General features: G+C 70.9%; 1 protein-coding gene across 8 annotated transcripts in view; it reads left to right on the forward strand.

The window, feature by feature from the left end:
* The first annotated feature begins 632 nt into the window (after positions 1 to 632).
* Positions 633 to 22,113, forward strand: part of SPEG (striated muscle enriched protein kinase) — a 33,891-nt gene continuing 12,410 nt past the window's right edge. For 2 of the 8 annotated variants that reach the window (XM_038181892.2, XM_072040832.1), the window contains exons 1-11: positions 633 to 1,530; positions 11,984 to 12,073; positions 12,260 to 12,638; positions 13,718 to 15,198; positions 15,531 to 15,674; positions 16,163 to 16,345; positions 17,983 to 18,194; positions 18,317 to 18,405; positions 18,606 to 18,787; positions 20,821 to 21,081; positions 21,897 to 22,055. In XM_038181892.2, the coding sequence (XP_038037820.2) occupies positions 1,101 to 1,530; positions 11,984 to 12,073; positions 12,260 to 12,638; positions 13,718 to 15,198; positions 15,531 to 15,674; positions 16,163 to 16,345; positions 17,983 to 18,194; positions 18,317 to 18,405; positions 18,606 to 18,787; positions 20,821 to 21,081; positions 21,897 to 22,055 (3,610 nt within the window). In that variant the 5' untranslated portion in view covers positions 633 to 1,100. Of the gene's footprint in view, positions 1,531 to 6,925; positions 7,334 to 7,362; positions 10,287 to 11,515; positions 11,551 to 11,983; positions 12,074 to 12,259; positions 12,639 to 13,717; positions 15,199 to 15,530; positions 15,675 to 16,162; positions 16,346 to 17,982; positions 18,195 to 18,316; positions 18,406 to 18,605; positions 18,788 to 20,820; positions 21,082 to 21,896; positions 22,056 to 22,113 lie in introns of those variants that run through there. The other 6 variants (XM_072040831.1, XM_072040830.1, XM_072040836.1 and 3 more) reach the window with 6 other exon arrangements.

Raw genomic sequence — 22,113 nt, forward strand, 5'->3', positions numbered from 1 at the left:
CTGGCGAGGGTGGCTGGGGCCAGGTGACGAGGCGGGTGCCATAAATCCACCAGCCGGGGAAGCCCTGCCTTGCCAGGGGGTGGCGAGGTGCCACGCGTGGCTGCTGGCTGTAGGGAACCCAGCTTTTGGGATCCCCGGGGGCACCCCAAAATCCCGACAGCGGGGTGCTGCTGCTCCTGGCACGCCCTGCCTGCTGCGAGCTGGGGCAGAGAGGCAGGGCGCAGAGAGAAGGGGTTTTGCTGCATGCACAGGGCTGGTTTGGGGCCAAAAGGGACATGGGGACCCCCAGCCATCATCCCTTTGCTCCCCGTGCCCACGGCCCCCTCGAGAGCCCTGCGGGGCCGGATCCTGCCCGGCCTCACCGCCAGCCGGCCCCCGGCTCCTGCGCGGGGTCTCGCGTTGCAGGAAGCATTAGGGTGTCCTTTCCCTCCGCATGCCACCAGGGTCTCTCTGTCCTGATCCGGTGACACAGCCGGCGATGGGGAAGGCTGCTTCCCTCCCCCCCGGCCTCGCTGCTAATATGGCAAGGCGCTGGCCCCTTTCTATCTTTGCAAGCGGAGCTGTGCGGCAGGGCCGGCGTGGCGGGCGCGGAGAGGGGGAGCCCGGCCAAGGAATGTGACATATCAGAGGCAGCTGCCACTTGAGGAGAGGGGGCAGAGGGAGCGCAGCTCTGCGGGGGCCGCGCGGGACGGGCGAGGGGGGGACACCACGGCCCCAGCACCGGGGCAGCGCCGGCACCCGCGGGACCCGCACCGGGGCAGGCGGCGGAGCAGGTGCCGAGGCGCGGGGAGGGCCGGGGTCGCGGCAGAGCATGGGGCGGGGGTGCGGCACCACCCAGGGTGCTCGGTGACCGGCGACGCAGCGAGCAGCAACCTGAGCCCCCGGCCTAAAAATAGCCCCCAGCTTGCCCACGGCACTGCGACCTTCGGGGCTGTGGCCGGCCGGGGGGAGGCACCGAAGCGGACGGCACCTGGAGCGGGGAGCCGCCTCACCGCCGGCACCCCTTGGCAGGCACCCAGCGGCCCGAGAAGAGAAGAGGGGCGCGGGGCTGTGGGGTCGGGGCTGCAGGGCTGCCAGAGCGCACCGGGGAGCCGTGCGCCATGCACCGAGCGCGGGCACGCGGCGGCACGAGCGGGGCCGGCGGGGAGCCCGGGCGGCCGATGGGGAGAGCAGGGGCGGCCCCGCCGAGCCCCGGCATCCCCCCGAAGAGAGCCAAGGTCACGGCGGAGCAGGGGGCGGCCGAGGGGGGCCCCGCTCGCCTGGCGGCGCCGGCCTTCGTGCGGAAGCTGAAGAACGCGGCCATCGGCACGGGCTGTGACATCCGGCTGCGGGTGGTGGCGGTGGGGAACCCCCGGCCCAGCCTGCGCTGGTACAGGAACGAGGAGCAGCTCGCCCCGCGCGAGGAGGAGTACGGCACGCTGTGGATCCGCGACAGCAAGAAGGAGGACGCCGGCGTCTACACGTGCATCGCCGAGAACGAGCGCGGAGAGGCCATGACCAGCGCCGTGCTGGCCATCATTGACATGGAAGGTAAGGGCTGCGCTGTCCCGGCATCGCTGCTCCGGCTTCCCTGCGGACACCGGCAGCCCTGTGCCGAGTGTGGTGGCTGTGCTTTGCAGTTCCCCCGTACTGCATGCCCGGGAGCCAGCCGGGGCTGGGCTCCGCTGTGCCCACCCCGCCGCAGGCTGGTGTGGTGGTGCCGGTGGCAGCAGGGCAGCTCAGCGGGCTGGGAGCGAGCATGTGGCTGCAGCACCCACTGCCAGGACAGGCAGGGTGCCAGCGCCGGGCATGCGGGTGGCAGGGGCACGTGGTGGTGGGCCTGCGTGGGGCAGCAGGAGAGAGAGACAGAGAGACAGAGACCCCCCGGCATGGGTGCACGGCACCGGCAGTGCCACCTCCCGTGGCCCCTGTCACCCACCCGAGCCACCCCCGTGGGCACAGGTGGCCGTGGTGTCACTGGGGGAACTGGGGGGACTGGGACACGAGGTGTGGGGAGCTGGGGGAGGGGGCTGATGAAGGAGGGAGGAGCCTGTGCAGTGCAGTGGGCAGGGCCTGGTGGTTAATTAGCAGTGGGAGGAGCCAGTCATTGATGAGTTTTCAGAGCCCCATGGCTACCTTGTGCTCGTAGATGCAGCCCCTGCTGCCTGGGGACAGATGCCGAATCCCTGGGGTGTGGGGAGGCAGCGCTGTTGGGGAGCACGTGGTGGTGCTGCCCTGAGATGTGTTGGTGTGGGGACTGCGATGGCACTGTCCCCACATGCCACTGTCCCCTGCTGTGAGAGGGCGGCCGTGTGAGCCTTGGGGCTGTGGGCGAGGAGGGTGCAGGGGTTTTGCCGTGGGGAGCATCCCTGCAGGGCAGAGGAAGGTGCTCCTGCTGCCATGGAGCGTGCTGTGGGGACAGAGGTGCACAGGGAGCTGTGGGGTCACTGCACGCTGCACCACTTTGGGGATGGTGCTGCTGGGGGGACACGGAGCATGGTGCTGTGTGTGTGGGGTGCCCGAGGCTCTCTGCACCGTGGGCTTCACCCTGCTCTGGTGCTCTGACAAGCAGCGTGTCTCTGCCTGGTGCCACCAGCCCGAGCCCTGCCTCTGCCTTGGGCACCGCCTGATTCCCCCGGTGCCCGTTCCCGTTGTGCTGACGCACGTCTCCCTGCTCCCGATTCCCAGCCTCCGGCCCTGGCGGCCACGTTTCTGGAGCAGCCGGGGCTGCGAGCTGGGTTAATGTCACCCTGCCCCGGGCGCTCCTCCGAGCCAGCGCTGGGGCTGCGGGCATGCTGTGCCTGGAGCAAACAGCCTCCAAAAAGCCACCCTGGGGGCAGAGAGGTGGCTGAGCCCTGCCCCAGGGCACTGCACTCTCTGTGCCGTGAGTGCCACATCCCCAGCCCTTTGCTGGGGAGGCTTCAGGAGGGAGTGGGACGGAGCTTAATGCCCAGGTGCAGAGGGACCCGTGCTGGAGAGGCTGGGGAGGCCGTGCTGAGGGGTTTGGTGGGGGTTTGCAGGCGCAGCACCCCCAGGAGGCAGCAGGCCAGGCCGTGGGGCTCGGCGTGCTGTTCCCCTGAGTCCATTTTGTCCGTGCCGGGAGCTGTGCGGTGAGACGGGGCGTCATGTGAAATGGAGGAGCCGTGCCATGGCCCTGCAGCCCTGCCCTGACACCCTGCCAGGCCCCGGCGCATGGGCTCGCCGGCACCCAGCACCGAGGCTCCGGCTGCTCGGGGGGCTCCCCTGGCTCTCCAGGGGCCGTGGGTGTCCCACTGGTGGCAGGGCCGGGCAGGGACACCCTGTCCTTGTTCCCTGGGTGCTCTGTGGGTCAGGCTATGGCCAGATGGGCGCAAGGTGCCCCAGCAGGACAGGGTGCTGCTCTGGGCTCAGGGGCCCTGTCCCCGGTGTCTGGGGGGTGCAGAGGTCTCCGGTGGGTGCAGAGCCCTGTCCTCCGCCTCCTCCTCCTCCCCCTGAGCTGCAGCTCTCCGTGGGGCTGACGCCGGCTCTCCCAAGGTGGCTCAGGTCACGGCTGGAGGGGTGGGGGGGCTCTGTGCTGCCCGGCTCCGCGCTCAGCCCCGGCAGGTCCTCCTGCAGTGGCTCTGCATTCCCCCTTGCTCGCACGAGCCCGATTTAGCTCTTCTAATCCCTTGCCCTGAATCTGTCGCTCCACCCCACTAATGATTTTCTCCTGCTCTTCTCCCTGCGTGTGTCAGTGCCTGGCGTGGGGATCGGGGAGCACACGCGTGGGGCTGGCCAGGAGGGGTCCCCGGGGTGGGCTGCCCCCCCTGTGCCCCACCTTTTTGCCCCTGCACCACCAGTGCAGGTTCTCCCTCATTTCCTGGCCCTGTGGGTGCAGGTGGGGTGGGGTGGGGTGGGGTGTCCCCTCTCCCACTGCCACCAACACCAGGCTGCTCTGGGGTCTCAGGGGTCTGCAGACCCCAGATCCTTCCCAGGTCCCCACTGTAATTCCATCATTTCCAGGCCCGCTAATGCCTGTATCACTTCTCGGCTGCATTTCCTGAATTTTTCCCCGTAAGCCGGATTAAATCACCTCTCAAAAACTCCAGCTAATCTCCTTTTAAAGAGCCGAGCCCTCCCTCGCCGTGCCAGCTCTGGGTCTGCATCTTATTTCAAGGTTGGCTTTGCCCGTCCCGGCCCCAGCGCAGGGTCTCTCCGCTCGCCTCCACCTGCACTCAGCAATCACGGCGCCCTGTAACCTTTCCTCCTCGGGGAGCAGAGAGGCTGGGCGCAGGGGCAGCGGAGGCACACGGGGCTGTCCGTGTGCGGTGGCCCCGCACGGCCTCATCCCTCTGTCGGTGCTGGGGGTGAAGCCTTCCTGCAGCGTGGGGGACGCTCTGGGGGCTCCGTGCGTTTTGGCACAGTGCCCCCCTAGCCCCCTGTTTTTTTCCCCAGCAGTGGGGCCTCTGCGGCTGGTGCTGTGCGGTGGTGGTAGCCTGGTGGGGACGGCCATGCTGACAGTGTCCCCGGTGGCTCGGCACCTCTGGCCGTTTATCTCAGTGCCTAATTTTAGGCCCTTACTTCGCAGAGCTGTGTCTGCGCCTCGTGCCAGGTGCCCCTTCCCTCTGGAGCCCCTGCCAGCCCTGCAGAGCGTTTTGGGGCCGCACGCAGCCCCACGCCTCCCTCTGCCTTCAGCTCCTTCCCGTGGCTCTCTCCGGGGCTGCCTCAGTTTCCCCTCGGAGCTCTGCCCCATCTCCCCACTGTGCCCACCCTGGCCCCACCGTGGGGTGTGCACCGTGTTTGTGGGGGCTGCCACGTCCCACCTGAGCCTGGCACAGCTGGTGCCACCTTGGTTTCAGGGACAGGTCCCCAGGCTGGGCCGTGCAGGGGGGACGGGGCCTTGGGGACCTCCCCGAGGTGGCTCTGCCTGCAGCCACCTGGGCATGGGGCTCGCACGGTGCCCCCCGGGGCCGGGTCCCCTCCTGGGGCTGTGGGGACCGGGCAGGGGAGCAGCGTGTGCAGCTGTCCAGTCAGTCACCTCCACCCCTGCCCTCTCTCCCGCTGCCGGGGGGTTATTTTTGCTGAGGAATGTGCCGTCCCCTCGGATTCTCGCGGGCTGCAGGGCTTGTGTTACACACGAGAGGCCGAGACCCAGGCCCGCATGCAGTAAATATAGCACCGCCGCTCGGGGCTGCGTGTGGGACCGCGGCCCCTTCCTCCTCCCGGGGCTGCCCCCCGGCTCCCACTGCTCCCTGCGCTGGTGGCACTGGGAAGGGCTTTGCTCCTCCTGCCCCACAGCCCGTGCCCCTCCGGCACCGTGTCCGCTGCCCCCTGTGCCCTCTGCGCCCTGTCCCCCGGCCACTGGGTGCCGGCAGGGCGGGGAGGAGATGTCCCCTCCCATCCCACCCCATTCCCAGCACCCGCAGCCAAGGTCACATTGTTGTCCTGCGTCCCCGTGTCCTCTGCCTGCAGCGGGCACCGTGCGCTCGGCATCCTTCTAGTGGCAGCGAGGGGAGGGGATGCTGGGGAGTTGGGGTGTCCCCGCAGCCAGGCTGTGCCATGCTGTGCTCCATGGCGAGGGGACAGCCAGCAGAGCAGTGACAAGGGCAGGGGGACGATGGTGACAGGTTGTAGACTGGGGGAGTATGTGGCACACTCAGGACCTGCTCCCTGCTGCTGGGAACATGGGCACTGCTCGTACCAGGCGTGGTGACACCCGTTCCCAAAGGTCTGTCCCCATGCAGATCTTACCTGCACAACGCCTTCACATCCCGTGCTGGCCCCAGCCTGCAGGATTCCCCTCTCACAGGCCATGAGCAGCCCCGTGCAGGAGCCTGCTGTGACTATTTCCCCCTGGGAAAAAAATAAATCTCACCCCCTCCTCGCATCCCAGCCAGCTGCGTGCACCCACAGCCACCAATTACTCAAGCACCCAGTGCCACCGAGCCCATGGTGCTGGTGGCCACAGCCGGTGGCCGGTTGGTGATGCAGCGTGTGGTGGGGACAGGATCCGTGCTGGGGAGCGCAGGGGAGACCCAGCAAGGAGAGGGGTTTGCAGGGTGCTGCTGCCTCTGGAAAGGGGATTTTGGGGACCCAGCTTCTCCCAGGGGCTCCATTCCTTGGGGATGGCCGGGCAGCAGATCGTCAGCAGCAGGAAGGGCTCCGTGCCCAGGGAACCGATGGGGCAGCAGGTGCTGGGGGGCTGTGCGGCAGCAGGGTGACACCCAGATGTGCGGCCAGCCCCCGTACCTGGGGGCTTCAGCTCAGGGGTGCCAGGCTGCGGGGGACAGCAGCGTCCCCCAGCTCTGGCAGGAGGTTCCCTTTGTGCCAGCTCTGGCGTTCGCGTGACTCGCCTGACGTGCGGGGTCTCCGTGGAAACCCCGCAGCATCACTGGGATCCTGGGGCTGTCAGAAATGTTGTATAAACAGCTCCCTTTGTGCTGGCTAATTTGCAAGTTATTATGAAGCCATGAAAAGCTTCACGTTGGGAGGCAGGGGCTGGGAGGAGAGCTGCCGTGCGCCCCGGTGTGCGTGATGCCCGCCTGCAGCGCGGCACGGGGGGGCTCCTCCCCGGGGGACAGGTGAGCAGCACGGGGACAGGGAGGCTCCAGCTGTGTCCCCACGGGGGTCCCGCGGTGGGAGGAAGCAGTGTGGCTGGCTGCTGGGCTGGGAATTTGGCAGCCTCTGCGGGAACCTGGCGGGCAGGGCAGGGGTGGTGTGGGCACCCTGGGGACGCTCAGCAGTGCCGGGACCCAAACCCACAGCGCGGAGAGGGGCCTGGTGCTGTCACCCGTGGGTGGAGGGCTTGGGGGGTGCTGAGCGGGTCTGGACTGGGCACCAGAGCTGGCCTGTCTGTGGGCACACTGGGGACATTATCTGCGTTGGGGTGCGCGTGGGAGCCCCGGCGTGGGCTGCGCCCCAGGGTGCTGGGCGCAGGGGGGCAGGAGGGGAGCCCGTGCCCCGGGCGGTGGGGCAGGGCGCAGGGCACGGCAGGGCACGGAGCAGGGCAGGGGGCTGAGCGGGGGCCGGGAGCCCCTCGCCCCCCGCCACCTGCGCCCCGCCCGGCCCCCGCCGCCGCCGCTGCGTGCCAGGGCTGGCGGGGAGGCGGAGGCGGAGGCAGGCGGGGGAAGGATGGAGGGAGGAGCGCTCGAGTGATGCTTCATGCTCACAGCCCCAGCCCTCCCGAGAGCCCGACCCGGCGAGCCCCTTCCTCTCCCTCGGCCGTGCCCGGCTGCCGCCGGGGAGGATGCTCGGAGGGGCCCCGGCCCCGCGCCGCGCTGAGCCCCGGCCCCCCGCCGGCAGCGGGCGGGCGTCCTGCCGGGCCTGAGCCGCCGGGGCCGGGCCGCCGGGGCTCTGCAGAAGCATGAAGAAGATCTGGGTGAAGAAGCGCTTCCAGGTAAGGGCTCCGGGCTGCCGCGCCGCCGGGCGCCCGCAGCAGGAGGCGGCGCCGGCGGGGAGAGGGAGCGCGCCCGGCGCACGGGGGGTCCCCGGCCCCCGGGGCATCGCCGGCCCCCGCCCCGCCTGCAGAGCCGCCGGGGAACGGGGCCACGCCGGCGGTGGCCCGGAGGAGCGCAGGGCAGGTGCTCGGCACCGCGCTGGGCACGGCCCCGGGCCCGGCAGCACGGCCGTGCCCCCCCGAGGTGGGGTCCCCCCCGGCCGGCCGCTCCCCTCCGCGCCCTCCGGAGCCAACGGGGGCGGCTCGGTGCCCCCCCCGGCCCCGCCGCCGGTGGTCACGGAGCTGGAGCCGAGGCTTTGCATGCGTCATCCCCTCCGCGTCAGGAGCATGCCTGGCACAGGCAGAGCTCCTCCGCGGCCTCGCCGCACGCTCCGCCGCTGAGCAAGGAGCAAGGACGTCACTCGGCCTCGGCGGGGGGAGAGGATGGGGGGCATCCTTCCAGGGAGCCCCCCGTGGGGCACGCCGGACCACCCCGCTCATCCGCCCGGTGTGGGGCACGCAGCCACCCTGCTGTCAGCCCGCCCGGTGTCCCCGCAGGGGCTGGGGAGGGGATGTCACCGCAGCCCCCTCCGAGGGGCGCAGGATGTGTTTGGGGACGTGGATGCCTCGTGCTGCGGCAGGGATGTGGTAGCCCTGCCCCAAAGGGGGCATCCTTCCCCCTGGGGCACCGCCTGGCTGCCCCGTCTGCCCTAGAGGGCAGCGAGCCCAGGGCCACCTGCGTGGCAGGGCAGGGTCCTGGCTGTGCGCTGGGGACACCAGGAGGGCCACCCAATGCCTCACCTCGGCCCCTGCCCCGTCTGTCCCACAACCGTGGCACCGGCACCGCACGGTGCTGGGCTCCACGTGCCCAGCTCTGGCAGGCTCCGAGGGCCGTGCTCCATGGCCCCAAGTGCCCCTTCTCCCCCTCCATTCCTCATAACCCCATGGCCATAGCTAGGGATGGAGAAGCCCCCCTCCAGGCCCCCCGTGTGGGCAGGGGGGGTCTGTGCAGGATGTGGGGAGAAGTGAGGCAGGGCCAGGTCTCACCCCCCCGCGCAGCAGGGCAGGGCTGCAGCCGGGTGCTGATCCTGCTGGCTCCTTTCCCCCTCTCTGTGGGCACAGAGCGGGCTCCGGGGGGGCTCCCCCACCCCTTTGTGCGGGCTGCAAACGAAAATCCCCGTCAGGGCGCACAGCCCCCGCTCACCGCTGGCCCATTCGCCCAGATCCTGGCCCCGTGGGGTTTGTCCCGAGCTGCTCCTGCCCCCTTTCCACCTCCTTCCCGGGGCTGCTCCCCTCCTCGAAAGCAGCAGGGAGGTGACCCTGCGTCACCCGGAGCGGGGCTGGGTGCTGCTCCCTGCCGAGCCACGCGGGGCTGCTGCACCCAGGGGGGCTCCGGGCGGGGGGGACCTGTTGCAGGGCGGAGGGGGGCACCCCACAGCCCTGGGGTGGGGAGCCCAGCCCGGCCCCGCTGGGTGCAGCCACCAGACCCGCTGGGGAGCCGGTGGCGCCAGTCCCCGGGGAAGCCAGGAGAGCACCCGATAATGGCACTCAATTGCATTTTCATTTTTTAATGGGGGAATTATCCGCCGATGGTGCAGTTAATCACTCATCTGTCTTTCCCTGGCCTGGAGGACGGGCTGCCAGCCAGCACCGGCACAGTCAGCCGAGGAGGGGAGGTGAAGCCTGGCTCAGCCTGAATACAAATGTGTCTCGTGCAGCTGCTGCCCTCCGGCCAGCGCCGCAGGCAGGGAGGGGGCCGGGGGAGACCCCTTGGGCTGCCCACCACCAGGGGCTGCCGCTGCAGTGGTGGCAGCCCGGGGGCTTGCAAAACGAGCCTGCTGCCCTTGCAAGGACAACTGAGTGCTGGCCGTGCCTGGCTGCCTGTCCCCGGGGGCGCCTGTCCCTGGGGATATCTGTCTGTCCCTGGGGCTGGCTGTTTGTGAGCTTGCTTGCGAGCTGTGGAGAGGCAGGAGAGCCTCGCAGAGCTCCAGGCAGGGAAACAAGGGCACGGGGTGTTAGTGTCCCAGGGGGACCCCGCTGCCCAGACTGCTGCTGGCAGCCCTGCCTGTCTGCACATCCCCTGCCCTGCCTGCCGCGAGCTCGCCGGGCACGGCAGAGGGTGGCCGGGGCTGGTCTCTCCTTGGCAGCGTGTGGCCAGCCCCGAGCCGTGGTGCAGAGGAGGGCAGGGAGCTGGCAGGGAGCTGGCAGGGAGCTGCTGGCACCTCAGCCCCGTGCTCCCATCCCTCCTGCCCAGACAGCGCAGGCGAGCGTGGCTCCCACGCCTCCGCCCCTCGCGGGCTGGCCGTCCCGTGCCACTTGTGCCAGGCGGCCTCTCACGGCTGGCACGGCCACCGCCAGGCTGGGGACGCTGTCCCCGTGCTGGGCCCATGCCCGGGGCTGAGTCTGGGCCAGCGCCTGGAAGGTGCTTGGCTGGCTTGGGCCCCGCGCTGGCGCAGGCAGTGGCTTCGAAGGGGCTGCGGGGCGTTTGGGCACCCGGGGCACGCTGTCACCCCTGGGCATGGGCAGCGTGTGGGGGCTGCCGGGCACCCCTGGGGCACAGGACAGGCTATAGGGTGGGCTTCGGGTGGGCAGCAGGGCCGTGTCAGGGGCTGTGTGTGTGCCCTGAGGGTGCCCAGGTGTGTGCCAGGAGGGGAGCAGCACCGTGGGGGGGTTGTGTGGCTGCGTGCACAGCCGGGCATGCGCCGCACGTGCCCACCTACACCCGTGCAGGGCTGCGTGCGGGGGGCGTGCGCCCGGGGGCGTGCGCTGCAGGTAGCCCGGGGGCGTGCGGCGTGCGAGCGGTGCCGCGTGTGCCCGCGGGCGTGCGCGGGGGGCTGCGCCGTGGGTAACGCTCTCTTCTCTTTTCCTTTGCAGAAGACCGGCCACTCGCGGCGCTTCGGGCGCTTCACGCATGGTGCGTTGAGTTACCAGGAGCTGGCCCCGCCGCCCTGCCGGGGAGGGGGCGGCAAGCAGAGGCTGTGCGGGGCTGGGCATGGCCCCCAAAATGGGGCTGGGGGCTCCTGGTGTCCCCTCTGTCAGCCTGCTGGTGTCCGGACACATGCTGGGGATGCGAGCCGGTGGCAGGCAGCCTGCTGCAGAGGCAGTGCCAGGGCAGCTGGGGGTGTGCTGGGTGCAGGCGGGGGGAGCAGCGTGGGCCCCCACGCTGAGAGCTGTGGCAGGGCAGGGGACGTGTCCCTTGCCAGAGGGCTCTGTTTGGCAGCTTGTGGGGGCTCAGGTGGTGGCGTGGAGGAAACACCAACCCTGCGCTCCTGGGCTGGGACATGGCGGTGGCTCTGAGCTGGCACGGCCTCATCCTGCCTCTGGGGGCTGCCACTGATGCCCAGGGGCACACAGCAGCACACAGCCTGAACCTGAGAGCAGCGATGATGCCAGAGCCACGCTGCAGGGCATGGCAACGCCTCGCAGCACTTTCTGCCTCGGGGATGGATGTGCACGTGTGTTTGCACACCAGCTCCTGACGCAGTGCGTGCACCCCTGGACACACACGTCCCTGTGCACTGGCACCTCCAGGAGTGCCCAGCAGAGCCCTGGGCTGCGGTGCCCTGCAGAGCACGGGAGGTGCAGGTGCTGCAGCACAAAGCCAGCCCGGGGCAGCAGGAGGAGCAGCAGGGGCAGGAGCTGGCTGCAGTGCGGGCAGGATGTGACCGAGGGGAGGGGAGGGGAGGGGTGATGCCATGTGCTCCGCAGGGGGGATGCTGCATGGAGGGGGGGGGGGAAGGCACCGTTCAGTGCTGGAGAGGTGTGTGGTGGCCGTGGGCATACAGCAGGCGTGGTGGGGAAGGCTGGGGGTGCCAGACCTGTCTCCATGCCCCGTGGGTGCCTGCCCCCTGCCATAGCGAAGGGCAGGGCGTGGGGTGCCCAGCGTGGGTCCTGGGTGGGGAAAACGCCCAGCCCCAGCCCCAGCCCCAGCCCCAGCCCCAGCCCTGGCCCCCGAGGCCAGCACACGGTGCCAGGCTCCCCGAGCCGTACGGCCACCCGACTGCTGCCCTGGCAGGTCAGTGCCCCGCGGCAGCGCGGGGACGTGCTGGGGACAAGGCCCCCCCCAGCGCCCCACGCGTCTCCGCAGGCCGGGCCGATAACCGGGTGTTGATGTCTCTCTCTCTCTTGCTGCCCCTATGGAAGCGAAGTTTTCCGCTCCTGCAGGAAACAAAGCTACGGTAGGAAGACGCCCGCCTCCTGCCAGCCCTGCTCCCAGAACGGGCCCTGGGCCCCCTCCCTGTCGCGATGCCCCCTCTGTCCCCCTGTGCTGCCTCCTCGTCTCCGCCACCCCAATTTCAGCCGCCTTCCCCCGCATTGCAACCCCAGCACCACCTCCCCTCCTGCCTCCACCCCACAGCTGACCATTTACTGCTGCTCCTGCCCTTGGCCCCGCCGGACTTTCCAGCCTTGGTTCTGCCTTTCCCCGCTGGCATCTTGTCCCTTCCTTGTCCCCAGTGTCACAGTCATGCCTCTCCCACCGCCTCAGCCTTCTGCTGCCTGGAGCTGCCCGGGCACTGCTCGTCTGCCGCCTGAGCTGGTGGCTCTGCGAGGAGCAGTGCCAGCCTGCCCTGCCATCCCCGTGTCCCCTCACCCCCTGCTCTCCCTCCCCAGACTCGGAGACCGGCGAGGATGAGCCCAGTGACCCCCAGGTGACGCAGCGCAGCGAGCTGCAGGATGAGACGGCCTTCAGCACCCCCACGGGTGAGCCGTGGGGACACGGGTGGCACCAGGGGCTCAGACATGGGTGGCACCGGGGGCTTGGACACCACAGGTGGCACTGAGAGCTCTTCCAGCCCAGCCCTGGGGGTCCCCGTGCGGTGAGGGTCAGCGGGGTGCTGCTGGGGACCCCCAGGGGCACCCATTGGCGGCTCACCCCTCTCCTTCCAGGTGGCTCCGACACCCTGGTGGATGCCTCCATGAACACGACGCCGACCTCGGTGCTGGCCCTGTCGCAGGCGGAGGAGCGCTCCAGCTGGTCGGGCAGCCAGCAGACCGTGGTGGAGAAGGAGCCGGATGCCAGCCTCCCCGCACGGGGACCCTACCTGCGCCCCAGTGCCTGGCAGCCGCAGGGAACCCCAAGGCAAGCAAACGCGCCGGCCCCGCGCGGCGCCGAGGTCCGGCACCTGGGCGTGGAGCCGCTGGTGCGGGCATCACGGGCTAATCTGGTGGGCACAAGCTGGGGGTCGGAGGATAGCCTCTCGGTGGCCAGCGACCCGTACGGCAGCGCCTTCAGCCTGTACCGAGGACGGGCGCTCTCGCTCCACGTGTAAGTAGCCCGGGGAAGTGCGCGGAGGGGACATCGCGCTGGGGCCATCTCCTCCCCGCTGCCATCTCCTCCCCTCCGCCCGGGCTCCCTTTGCCTTCTCCACGGCCGGATGAGGAACGGAGGCTCTGAGCGGTCGGCAGCCCGGCCCCGGTGAGGTGGGGACAGGCCCTGGGACTGGATACAGGGCACGCTTTCTGTGGGGTGGGAGCACGGACACCTTGTGCCGTGGCCAGTATGGGTTTGGGGGCAATGCACCTCCAACCTGGACCCTCCTCCTGCCTGTCCGGGGGGCTCTACACATGGATACAGGGGTGCACAGGAGCCTGGGGCACCTGCAGCAACCCGTCCCCACCACCCACGGGTGGCAGCAGGGACGAGGGACGTGCTCCCTCCCCAGGGCCCGCTGACATGCTCAGAGCCCCCGTCCCTCCCCACCGCCTTTGGTCCCCACCCCTGCAGGCCTTCTCCTTCGACCTCCATCTTCCCCTTTGTGTTCGAGGCTGCTTGTTCCACCAGACCCTCATCTCCACCCTCTGATTTCTGCACCGTGCACACTGAGCGGGGCGGTGCCACTCGGCTGCGCTGCCCGTGGGGGCGGGTGGGGGTCTCGGGGGGGTCGGGGGGACTTGCTCGCAGCAGCATGTGCACGGGGGGATGGCTCGTGGCCTCGGGGACCTCTCTGCCTTGCAGAAGAGTGGGAGTGCACTGCGTGGTTCCAGCATGCTGGGACACCACAGGCAAACTGGGGCGTACCCCCCTGCCCTGTGCCCCAGTCCTGTCTGCGTGGCAGCCCTGGGAAGGGGGCTGGCTGGGTGTCCTGGCGTCACAGCCCCAAGTGTCGCTGTCCCACTTGGGTGTCCCAGGGGAAGGGAATCCCCAGCAATGAAGGCACGGCTGGGTTACATCAGCCAGCCAGCTCCCGGGGGTCTTAGGGTGGCTGGATCCCCCTACCATGGCCCCTCAGGGGTTTTGGGGCTGCCCTGGCCCACAGGGTGCCGTGGACTGGGCTGGGAGCCCTGATGCAGCACGGAGACGAGGACGGGCTCTGACCCGCTCTCCCCTGTCCTCTCCCCTTGCAGCAGCATCCCCCAGGGGGGCTACCGGAGGGATGACCCCCACAGCGGCCCCGTGTCTCCGAAGCCCGGCGCCGAGCCCCCGCGGTCCCCCGCTGCCCTGCCGCTGACCACCAAGCCGCCCATCATCCGCTCACCATCGCCTCGGCCCGGCGCGTGCCCGCTGCCTCCCTCCGGAGCCGCCCCCCAGCCGGCCGCCCGCAGCCCCGGCGTCCCCTCCTGCACGCCCGTCACCCCCCGCAAGAAATCCTCGGTGCCGACCGAGTACCAGGACACCGTCCCCGAGGAGTACGAGGAGAAGATCAAGAAGCCCAAATCCTCGGGGTACTCACAGGGCAGCACACAGGACTCCCGGCCCCCCACGCCCATGAGCGACGCGTCCGGCCGCGTCTCCGTGCGGGCATCGCCCAAGCTGGTGCGCGCGGGCTCCAGGATCTTCGAGCGGCTGCAGTACTTCGAGGAGCGCCGCAGGAGCCTGGAGCAGGCGGACAGCCCCTTCCCCGCACGGCCCTGGCTGCCCCTGCGCAAGACACGCTCCTTCGACCAGCCCGGCTCGGAGGCGCGGCGGCCGGGCACGCCGGGGGGCTGGCGGGACGAGGCGGGGGGCAGCAGCGCGGCGAGCCGGCGCCTGGCCTTCCGGCAGAAAGCCGCCTCCTTTGATGAGCGGGGCAAATTCGCCGGGCGCGTGCAGGACATCGAGCACAAGTTCTCGGAGGAGCTGACCCGCATCAAGAGGACGGTGTCCAAGCAGCAGCTGCGGCGCTCCCAGGAGCTGGGCAAAGCCCGGGCGCCCTCGCCCCAGCCGGCCAGCGAGCCCCCCGCCCCCCGCGCCCCCCGCACCCCCTCCTTGCCGAGCACCGGCGGGCGCAAGGTGCAGCCGCCCAAGGTTTCTGCGCCGGCGGAGAGCACGCACGTCATCCAGCACCTGGCCCTCTCCAGCGTGGCGCTGGTGGGGCCCAACGGGGAGCCGGAGCCGGGAGGGCAGCGGGGGCGCAAAGCCCCGGTGCGGGGCGGCACGGCGGTGGAGGAGGTGAGGAAGAGTGCGCAGCAAGAAAGCGTTGGGGAAGTGAGGAAGAAGGAGCAGTGGCCGTTGGCACAAGCCACCCCGCAGGGGCGGACAGCCCTGCCCCAAGGGGGGGCTGCTGAAGGGACCCCGTGCCCGGATGGGGGCCCTCCCGGTGCAGCCAGGGCCCCCGGGGCGGTGAGCGAGGGCCTGGCCGCCAGGCTGGCCGTGCCCCACGGGCTGTACCGGAGGCCGGAGGCACCCACGGAGGTGCGGTTCCTGCCCTGGGCAAAGCCGGGGATGGAGCAGGAGGCCCGGCTGGAGAGGAGCTGGGCAGGACAGCACGGCACAGGCAGGGAGGCGGAGAGAAGGCAGACGAAAGTGATGGAGAAGAAAGAAAGCGTTCGGACAGCGGCTCAGGAGGGCAGGAGCACGAGGAGCAAGGGGAAGGGGCGCCGAGCCCGGCCCACCTCTCCGGAGCTAGGTAGGGCATGGCTTGCATGGCTTGCCACCTCCTGCGGGCACAGCGATGTCCCTGAGCGGGGTGCGGGACCCCAGCCTGCCCCTGGGGAGCACCGAGATGGGATGAGGGGATGCAGCGTGATCTGGGGGCTGGGGGTTTTGGCAACAAAATGAGCCTTGGGGTCGCGATGCTTGCTGACGCCTCTGTCCCTCCTACCCAGCAGGGGAAGGTGCCCGGGGGGGGGCTCTGTAACCCTCCTGCTCCCACACCCCGGGGACGGGCAGAGGGCTGTGTGGCACGGGCCGTGCCTACTGCGCCCCCTCACAGCCACGGGGCCGTCTCTCCCTGTGCAGAGTCCTCTGACGACTCCTACGTCTCGGCGGGCGAGGACCCCCTGGAAGCACCCGTCTTTGAGATCCCCATCCAGGACACGGCGGTGGCCGTGGGGGCGGAGGTGCTGCTCAAGTGCATCGTCACGGCCAACCCCCAGCCAGAAGGTGAGCGACCCCGCGGCTCGGGAGCATGATGGGCTCTGGCACTACCACCCCCCGGCGTGTCCTTGTCCCTTGGGGCCACCCGAGCTGGGTGGCTTGGGGCTGGCAGGGCTGTGGCTGTGCTCTTCAGGGGGATGCTGTGCCCACCTTGGGAGCAACCCAAGGTGGCACCACATGCCAGGGTGGGGTGTGGAGGGCAGGGTGAGGGCGATCCCCCTGCATGGGGCTGGGCTGTGGGGAGAGAGGGAGAAGGCAGCAGGCACGGCACAGCCAGCAGAGAGAGGGAACGAGCTAAGTGGCTCTGGTTCCCTCCTCCATCCTCCACTGGAGGGCAGGAGGATGCCAGGAACCAGAGAGGCGCCAGCCCTGCTCTCACCAGGGGCCTTGGGGATGTGGGGCAAAGGGGTTCCCAGGCCGGGCAGGGATGAGGGGGTCAGCGGGGGGCTCTCGTGCCCCGGGACAGTCCGGAGTGACCCCGCGTGTGCCCGCAGTGTCCTGGAGGAAGGACGGGGTGCCGCTGCGGAGCAGCACGGCGCGGCCCATCAAGGCGGAGGGCGAGCGGCACACCTTGCTGGTGCGCAGCGCGCGGGTGGCCGACGCCGGGCTCTACACGGTGACGGCAGCCAACGAGGTGGGCGCCACGTGCTGCAGTGCCATCCTCAGCGTGCGGCCCGGTGAGTGCCGGCGGCCGGCCCGGAGGCAGCGGGGGGCGGTGGGAGGGCAGGCAGGCGGGCAGGCAGGCGGGCAGGCAGGCAGGCTGGCTGCCAGCTCGGCCGCTGCTGTCGCTGGGAAGAAACCGGCTTCCTTACCCTACAAGGCTCGGTCTGAACCAAAGCAGCTGACGCGCTGCCGGGATCCTGCCGTGGGGGGAGCGGGGTCAGGCTCTGAGCATCCCTGGGCGCCCAGCAAGCAGCCCGGCGGCTGGACGCCCCCCAACCCCCAGCCCACCCCAACAAGCCTGCCCCGGCTGCGGGGACACCCCAGCTTGCCATTTGTGGGGTCACCCTTTCCTCCCACCCCAGGGGACGCCCGGTGCACCCCGCACCCCTCCACCCGCGGACACGCTTCCCACGCATCCCCAGGGCTCTCCCCGCCCCATATCCCCCGGGGGGAGCGCGCAGAGCCCCCCCAGCTGCCCCGGGGGCCGGCGGAGCCCCGTGCGCCCCGGTGCCGCGCCCTGCGCCCCGGAGCCCCCTGCCCGCCGCCGGGGCTTCGCGCCCCTGCCCCCGGGAGGGAAGGGGCCGGCAGCCCCCGGCCCGGCTCTGAGCCCTCCCCCGCGCTGCTGGCCCAGCCCCGGGGGCCGGGCGGTGGCGGCAGCGGGCCCGGGGCGGCGCTCGGCCGGGGAGGGCGCAGCGGCTCCGGGCTGGACGCGCGCCCGGCGCCGCAGCGGCCCCGGTCCCGGCAACGGCGGCGGCCGTTCCGCGGTGCGCTTCGCTCCGGCTCGGGGCGGGGGTCGCCGGGGTCGCCCCCCCTCCGTCCCCATCCCCCGGTGAGTGCGGGGGGCACCGGGGGGCTGCGGGCGGAGGGGCGGCGGGGCGCCCGGCGCCGCCTGGGGGGGGCACGGGGAGGGATCCGGGGGGTGCCCCCCCCTCATCCCCCAGCTGTCCGCCCTGCTGCTGCCCGGGGGCACCGCGGGGGCCGGGGGGGGGCGAGACCTCCCCGTGCGCCGGGCAGCCCGCCCGCCTCCCCGCTTGGGCAGCGCCGTAAGGGGATCCGCTGCTGGCTGGGGGGGGCACGGGGAGGAATGGAGCACCCGGGCTGGAGGGGGGGCAGCCCCCCCACCTCGGGCAGGGCTCCGCACGCGCACCCCCAGCCGCTCGCACCCGGCTCCGCGCGCATCTCGCCCCCCTCCCCGCTTTTCCTCCCCTCGCCGTGGCCCCAGGGTCCCCCTGCCACCCGCGGGGGCTCGCTGCGGTGCCAGGTGCGGGCCCCCCAGGCCGGGCTGGGAGGGGAGCGCAGCTGCAATGTCACCTTCAGCCCTCCGCCGGCTCGGGGCAGGGGCAGCCATTCCGGGAATCCGGGCGGCTTAAGGATGGGAGCGTGGCCTGCTGCGTAAGAGCCACTTGAGCCCTGCTGTCGCCTTGCGGGATATCGCGTCCCCTTATCGGCCCCGTGGCGTGCTTCGCACCCCCTCCCCCTGCACAGCCTGGCACCCCTTCGCTGCCGGCCGCTGTGCCTCTGCCTTGTGGGATGCGCAGTGGGGTGGGTGTCCCCGGGCACCCCGGGGGCGCAGGGTGGTGGGGAGGGGGCTCCGAGCCCCCTGCTCGGCTCTGGCTGCTGCCAGCTCCTTACCCGGCCTCTCCTGCGCTAGCCCCTGCTGTGGAGCGGCATGGGAACCTGGCCCCCCCCCTGGGCCAGGCCAGCCCCATCACGTCGGACGAGGAGTACCTGAGCCCGCTGGAGGAGTTCCCCGAGGCCGGGACGCCCCAGCACCGACCGGCCATGAAGCTGCAGCCTCGAGCGGAGCACGGGGCTGCCCACGGCTCCCCGGAGAGCAGCTTCAAGGCTGCGCCCACCTTTGAGGTGAGCTGGCAGAGGGGGAGCCGTGACCCGTGGCCGCAGCCCTGAGGGGCTGCCCTGGTTTTGGGGGCCGCGTGGCCCTGGGGTGGCGGGTGCCGGCTGCCCCCTGACCCCTGCTCCCCCAGGTGGCCCTGTCGGACCAGTCGGTGCTGGAGGGGCAGGATGTCAGCATGAGCGTCCGTGTCCGCGGGGAGCCCAAGCCCATCATTTACTGGTGAGTCCGGAGCTCGCTGGGTCGCAGCAGGGTAGGGAAGGAGGGGATGGGCATGGGGAGGGACCTCCCCATTTGGGGTCTGCCGGCTCGGAGCGGCACCAAGGCGCGGAGCTCTGCTTCTGAGGGGGTTGGGGTAGAGGAGAGGGGTCTTGCTGTGGGGCCGGGCGTGACCGTGCTGCTCCCCTCGTGTCCCCGGGCAGGCTGCGGAACCGGCAGCCAGTGAAGTACGGCCGGCGGCACCACGCGGAGGAGGCAGAGGGGGCGCGGGGGCTCTTCACGCTGCACATCCTGGCGGCCGAGCGCACCGACACCGGCTTCTACACCTGCAAGGCTGTCAACGAGTACGGCACCAAGCAGTGCGAGGCCAAGCTGGAGGTCAGAGGTAAAGCTCCCTGAGCGCGCCCCCATGGGACTGGCCGGCTCCGGCACCCTGCATGAGCTGGGCAGGGAAGGGGCCGCTGCAGACCCCTTCTCGGCGGCGCTGCTTCTCACCCCTTCCTGCCCCAGAGCAGGAAGGGCCCAGCAGGGCCGTGGACCTGCATGCCTGGCCCTGCAGAAGGTGGCAGGGAGGGGACACGGAGCAGCCATGGCTTGGCCGTCCCCGCAGCAGGAGGCAGGCTGTCCTCCTGCCCCAGCCAGATGTGCGGCCCCACAGCATGGGTCCCGCTGCCCAGCTGTGCCAGGGGTCCCCGGCCTGACCCAGAGCCTGCTGCTCCCCCAGCCCAGCTTCACCCTATATCCCCCTGACCCCACAGGCACCCGTGCTGGGGCCGGGTGCTGGCTCTGGCTGCGCAGGGAGGGCTTATGCCCTCGGTGGTCCTGCAGGGGACATCTCCCCCCAGCACACCCACAGCTCCCTCCCTCCCTGCCTGCAAGCTGTGCCCAGCCAGCGGGCAGCTTGGAGAGGTCTCCTCCCTGCTTCTTCCCTGCTCAGAGCAGTTCCCACATTAGCCCAGGTGCCCGGGGCTGGGCTGTGCCTCCCCAGCCCTGCTGTGGGCTCAGCATCCCCCTAGGTCCCCCGAAACGCGCGCGCAAACGGGACGGGTGGCTGGGGACCACGTGCCAGGAAGGAAGGAGCCCGCGGGGACGAGCGATGCTGCCTCCTTTCTCTTGCCCTTTGCTTTGTGTGCCCTGCTCCCCCCAGCCCTCCCTGCTGACAGCTGCCTGAGCCCCCCGGGCTGTCCCCCCCCGCCCCAGCCTTCGCTGCACCGCTTGCGTCCTGCCAGACCCCGCTCCAGCCTCCGGCACAGCGCAGCGGCGCGGGGGCGGCCGCGGGAGCCGGGCACGTGCCCGATGGATGGACGGGCACCGGGCTCAGCGTGGCCCACCTCCGTGCCCCGGGGCACGTGGTGCTGCGTGCCGGCGTGCGCTCACACCCCCCGCGTGTGCACGCCCCTTGTGTGCGCGCCGTCCCCGTCCCCGCCGCACTAACCCTTCCGCTTGCTGACTGCGGTTTTTGTCTGTACGCAGGGGGAGTACGATAAGGGGGTGCATCTCTCAGAGCCGCGGCCGCGGGGCTCTTAGTTGGACACCTCTTAGGCAGTGGACCTCACCTTGTGTTATTACCTTCTGCTCCATCCGCCGCCTCGTCCTGGACGCACCGCGGGGACGCGCGGGGCCTCGACGGCGGGCGCGGGCGCGTCGGGTGGCCGGGGGAGGCGGCACCGAGGCCGGGGGGAGCGGGGGGAGGACGGCGGTGGGGTGGCGCCAGGCACCCCCTCAGCCGGGCCAGGGCGGCCGCACGGTGCTGTCTTGTCTCTCGCTCCGTCCGTCTGTCCGTGTCTGTGTGTCCTGCTGCTCCTCTCCTCGCCGCCCAGGGGACGGGGAGCGGGGAGCCCGGCCCCGCCGTTGGCTCAGCTTCCATAGGGAAGGGGACGCGGCGTGGTGGCGGCTCCGCAGAGGTCACCTGGGAGCGTGGGGGACGAGGGACACGGGGACCCCCGTGCCGGGGCGGGGGCTGGTGGCACAGAAGTCCCTCGCAGCCCGGCCGCGTCCCCAGGGTCCACCCGGCTCCTGGCCACAGAGGCAGCCCCAGCTTGGGTCTCTTCTCCCCGGGGGGGGGGGCTCGGTGGGGGGTGGGCTGCGAGGCCGTGACCCTTTTTGTAGCTCTAATAAAATCTGTTTGGTAAAGCGCTGTGTGGTGTGTTCCTGGCACGGACACCTCCCCTCACCCCCACACCCCCGGCCCCCCGCCCCGGCTCAGCTCCGCTTTCCACATCTCGCCCCCACCTCCTCCCCGCTGCACCCCCTGCCTGCGCCCTGCGCCCTCGCCCTTGGCGCCGGGCCCCCTCCCCGCATGCCCCTGCCCCGCACGGCCCCCTCCCCGCCACCTCCCATGGTTGCTTTTCAGTTGCTGAGACGCGTCTCTCTCTCTCTCTCTCTCTTTCTCTCTCTTTCTCCCCCCTTCCCGGGCAGCTCGCCCCGAGTGCCAGTCCCTGGCCGTGGTGGTTCCCCTGCAGGACGTGGTGGTCGGGGCGGGGGAGCTGGCGCTCTTTGAGTGCCTGGTGGCTGGCCCGCCAGACATGGACGTGGACTGGTTGTCGCGGGGCCGGCTGCTCCAGCCCGCCCTGCTCAAATGCAAGATGCACTTTGACGGGCGCAAGTGCAAGCTGCTGCTCACCTCCGTGCACGAGGACGACAGCGGCGTCTACACCTGCAAGCTCAGCACGGCCAAAGGTAAGCGGCGGGCACCGGGGGTCTCACCTGGGGGACGGCCCCGGCGTGGTGGTCGATGAGGCTGTAACCCCCGGGGTTTGGGGCTTCAGGGTCCCCCCAGCGTGGCTGTGAGTGCCGGAGGGGGTGTGGGGATAAGAGAAGGATGTCTGCTCCCTGTAGCTGGTGTGTGCCGCTCCCTGTGGGAGCTCTGGTACCCAGGGAGCTGTGTTTGCACCGCGGCTGTGCCACGCACCCCGAGCTGCCTGCCTTCAGCCCAGCTGTTCTCAGCCCAGCTGGCTCCAGAGCCCCCGTGCGCCCAGCTCTGGTTACCAGCGTGTCCCTGCTGGCCTGGCAGGGGCAATGGGCAGGGAGCAGGGCAGCTGCCCTCTCCCCACAAGCTGGCAGCTGCGGAGGGGCAGCAGGATCCAGCCTGCTGCATGCTGACCTGTGCCTCCAACAGCCCTGTGTGCCCTTCATCGGGCAGGGACATCCCTGTCCCGTTCCCCTCCTGGGGTGGCTGAAGGTCAGTGCAAAGCGATCCCTGCAACAACCTGGAGCACTGCACCTGCACCAAGCCCCGTGGCACCGTGCTGGCACTGCCTGCTTCAGCGTCACCGCCCTGTCCCCAGGGCTGCGCCCCCCTGCCCAGGAGAGGACAGGGCACCCTCCCACCCCCCTGCATCCCCAGCATCTCTCTTGTTCGAGGGGAGGGAAGAGGCACCCCCTGCCAGCAGAGCACCATCCCTGTGCATGGGCACCCTGGGGTGACACCCCCGGTGCGTGGCTGTCCCTCCCCCTGCCCACCCGGGGCCCAGCCCTGCCCGCTGTCCTTGCAGACGAGCTGACGTGCAGCGCCCGGCTGACGGTGAAGCCCTCGGTGCAGCCGCTCTTCACCCGCAAGCTGGAGGACGTGGACGTGGTGGAAGGGCGGACGGCGCGCTTCGACTGCATGGTCAGCGGGACGCCCCCGCCGGCCGTCACCTGGACCCACTTCGGTAACCCCCACGCCCACGGCCCCTTGGAGACCCCATGGCACATGGCTGGGGATGCTGA

This window comes from Anas platyrhynchos, chromosome 7, assembly GCF_047663525.1.
Source record: "Anas platyrhynchos isolate ZD024472 breed Pekin duck chromosome 7, IASCAAS_PekinDuck_T2T, whole genome shotgun sequence".
NCBI classification, from domain to species: domain Eukaryota; kingdom Metazoa; phylum Chordata; class Aves; order Anseriformes; family Anatidae; genus Anas; species Anas platyrhynchos.